Below are 4,108 nucleotides of genomic sequence, written 5' to 3' on the forward strand. Positions count from 1 at the left end.
TCATAATCGATGATGTCCAATCAATTTTGCACCACTGTGTACGTTAGTGGCTTATTAATACAATACATAATGCATCCCTTAATTAAGTGGTTAACACTCAATCAGAATATCGACTTTAATTAATTTTGTACTAGTTCAAATGTACAGTAGGCTTCCAAGATAAGACGATTGACACCCGTTTTTTGAATTCGTCCCTTTGTAATGTTGGACCAATCTTTTTGAATTACTGGAAGGTTTTAACATTCAGCAGCGTATGTGTTCCCTTGTTTATTTATGTAAATAAAAAAAATCGAAACCAATATTGTGTGTTAATAAGCGAGTATATCTCCAATCGAAATTGATATACTAATTACTTTTGCTGTGCCAATATTGATATTGGTGAAACGTGAAACACACCGATCGAATAAAGTTTAACTGCTGGTTTCTAACACGTTCATCTAGTAGCAATTACTGAGTTTGTGATAGACGCCACCATGGAGCGATTGGAGCTTCTTGATCCAACTACAAATCATTTCGAAACTTCCTACCAGCAGCTCATCACACATATACGTAATTTTTTGTATACTTGCAATGACAGTTAAATTAAATTCTCTTTTTCTTGTTCAGTTTCAGCTTATTTCATCGGAGTCAACACAATATGTATGATTACCAACAACATGCGGGGAAATCTAGCGATAATTCCGTCAGGATTGTCCTTTCCTATAGTATCGATTGACGCAATGCACACTAATGGTAGTAACATGATACTTTCCGTAATCGAACTCGGATGTTATAACTTCGTTGTGAATCATGAGGCAATTGAAAGATTCCTAGATGATTATATCGATATTCATGACAGAGCAACGTACAGAAATCCCAACAAAGCGGTAATTTTCCTGTTAAACCAGCCGTACTCTAGTTCCTCAACTCTACTAAATCAGCTTTCGAAACACTCAGCATTGGATGAAATCATAAATTTGTTAATACTACTACCAACCGATCAATTGCGGGCGATTGATTTTCTAACACATAATTACGCTACAAATAGTAGACAAACTAGTGACCTTGTACTATTGGATTCGTACAACACTTATAGTCGGAAATTTCGATACGGTCAAAATTTATTTCCGGATAAAATCTCCAACCTACAGGGTAGAGCAATAAAAGTGGCCAGTTTCGCCTTTATTCCCTTTGTAGCGTACGCAGAGGGCGAATCAAGCTTTCCGACGGTACGCTCTCACGACAGAATCCTTAAACTGGACGGTTTAGATGGACATTTACTGAGGGATTTCTGTAGGAGCTATAATTGTACCATCGAAATGGTTATAGGTAACTTAATTGAATTTAAAGTAGATTTTGAAGAATTTTGTATTTGGTGTTTGACAGACGAAGTGAACATGTGGGGAGATATTTACGATAATAGGACAGGGCAAGGAATCCTTGGGAACCTGGTCGAACGACGCGCGGATATTGGATTGGCAGGGCTAAGCAACTGGCACCGATATTATGCATATTTAACGTATTCTGCCAATATTGACAGAGGAGGAATAACGGTAATCGTTCCAAGAGCTAGGTTGTTATAGTTCCAAAATTCCACTTTGCTATTTCACACATCTGATTTCTAGAATAAGAATGTTTTTAGAACTGTCCAATCATGGAGAACAATCCTGCTGGTCTTTCCCAAATCTGTTTGGATCCTAACGGCAGTGGTGTTTTGTGGTCTGGTGATCATCAGCTACTCACTTTACCGACCTAAATTTGGTTTCCAAAATGAACCTGACATCGTTTGGAGTGCTTTCAATATGTTGTTAATTTTTTTGATGCGGTCTGCAAGCGTCGGAAAGCGAACTACTTCAGAAACGATTTTGTCAGTCTCTCTACTAGCGTTCTCACTTCTTTTGGGTAACATTTACATCAGTAGATTCTCAAGCTTGATAACAATGCCACCGCAAGGAACATCCATCAATACTATATCCGATTTGGCGGACAGTAATCTTACCCTTCTACAGGTTCACGAAGCCTGGATATTCTCGCTGCTTCCTTCCACTAATGTAATGCATTCATTATGAATCGTTTCGTAAGCTAAATGCAATACTAGCATCTTCTATAATCTTGCAGCCCGCTATTGTGAAAATACTATCACGATTTGAAACTTATCCACCAGAAGAATTGCAACGGTTAGCCGACAAAGGCAATGTGGCATTTTGTGTGGGTCGTCAACAAAACGGACACTTAGTTTTTGGCAGCTGGATAACCCACTTCAACTCTCACAAGTACCAACTTTTGCTTGAAGATTTATACTTCGTGTTTCACGTGGCAATGGCGACTAAAACTTGGCCATTGATGGAACAATTCAATAAGTTAACGATGCGTACCTTCGACGCTGCACTTCGCTATTATGAGGAGTTAGTGGCGTATAATACATATTTGGATCCGTATCTCAACACCTTGTTCGAACATGCCCGGCGAAGGACACCCAAACAGTCTAGAGCGGGAGAACTGAACGATTTTATTGGAGTATTCATCGGTTTTGGATTCGGAGCGGCGTTTGCTGTCATTGTATTTGTAGCTGAGCTGCTAGTAGCCAATTTTTGTGGACCTTGCGTCTTGACCAAAAAATCCAATTAATAGTGGTAATTAATATATTAACGTATGTTAAGTCAACCGAAGCTAATATTTTAACCTGCTGCTGCTGCTGCTGCTGTTAAATTATTTGCACATAATTTGTTGTTATAGAATCGCTCACAGAATGCAGAATAAAATTTTAACGGTTCCGAATAAATTTTAAACCATTAAATTTTAACAACTCAATCTACCAAATATTCACCTTGCGTCAAATCCTTAACAAGCTTAGTGAAGTAATCTTCCAGACTCATTATGCTTTCTTTGAATCAATACCCAACTGGTGGTAAGCTTTTTTCAGCATCTACTGGGGTTATTTTGCTAATTTTTTTGGCGCATGCAAAAATTAGCGAACCTGTACTGTAGAGAAATGACAAGACACTCACCGTTAAGGCAACTGTCAACATCAAAACGGGCGAGTTGTATCATTTTGCATTGCCGTTATCCGTTTTGATGTTGACAGTTGCCTTAACGGTGAGTGTCTTGTCATTTCTCTAATGTATAGGTTCGCTAGCAAAAATGGACTGTCTAACTTGTCTAACTAGGCGTTTTTATAAAAATTCCAAAAATTGCCAAAATAGCGGCCTTTTTAGTAAAAAAAAATACTATTTAATAAATCATAAAACATTGAAAAATTTAGATATAAAAAGCGGCTATGTACCAAGTTAAATAATCCATTTTTGTATCCTTAAAAACATTCAGCCATCCAGATCAGTAGATGCTGAGAAAAACTTACTACCAGTTGCAGAAAACATGGTTTCGAAAAAACGCTGTCAACAGCGTAATACTCACTATATTTGCACACACCACAAGCAAAATACACCTTCAAATATACCTTAATCAATAGCCAAAATACCAGAACTACGATTGGGCAATCTTCAGAGAAAGATCGATTTTCAAGATCGTTTCTGCTAGTCAGTTTCAGAATCCGATAGATCAGAGCTGCATGATTGATCTTTGTTGAATCGATTTTTTGAGCTCTTGTTTTGCGGCGCTGAAAAATTTGCCGAACCAGGCGCCATTTGTTTTTTTTTTCTCAATTGAGTTAGGTATTAACACCAGTGTACGTGAGAATGAATTATCTATCATTTATGAAAAAAAAAACATTCAAATAGTTCATAATGATATTATGGGGCCTATTACAGAAGCCGCGACGAGGCGAGTAACTCGCCTCGCCTCCAGTCACTGTCGAGACGAGCCATATGTTTCGCAGACGAGCTACTTGTCCAAATTTCAGCCGACTCACTTCATCTTCAATATCAAAAGTGGTCAGGCGAGTAGCTCGCCTCGTTTTCTGTAATAAGCCCCTACAACAAAAAATCCTTAAAACATTGAACGCCAATTGCTCGAAATAATGTTTTTGGAGCTTGGGTCGATTTGGTTGCACTCCGATCATATCATATCTGCTAGTGCGTCGTCAGTTGCATTATGGGCAGTAATGGAATGGACTATATGGAGACATGATGATGCCATAAGAACCGCACGCAACCATTCAAAAGCCGATAAG

At 38.3% G+C, this 4,108-nt stretch overlaps 1 protein-coding gene across 1 annotated transcript; it reads left to right on the forward strand.

Moving 5' to 3' along the window:
* The first annotated feature begins 473 nt into the window (after positions 1-473).
* On the forward strand, positions 474-2,607 carry LOC129729080 (uncharacterized). Its single transcript, XM_055687560.1, has 5 exons — positions 474-549; positions 607-1,308; positions 1,366-1,552; positions 1,622-2,030; positions 2,098-2,607. Exons 1-5 carry the CDS (start codon positions 474-476, stop codon positions 2,605-2,607), a joined length of 1,884 nt encoding a protein of 627 aa, XP_055543535.1.
* The last annotated feature ends 1,501 nt before the right edge of the window (positions 2,608-4,108 follow it).

The sequence above is a fragment of the Wyeomyia smithii genome, chromosome 3 (assembly GCF_029784165.1).
Source record: "Wyeomyia smithii strain HCP4-BCI-WySm-NY-G18 chromosome 3, ASM2978416v1, whole genome shotgun sequence".
NCBI classification, from domain to species: Eukaryota; Metazoa; Arthropoda; class Insecta; order Diptera; family Culicidae; genus Wyeomyia; species Wyeomyia smithii.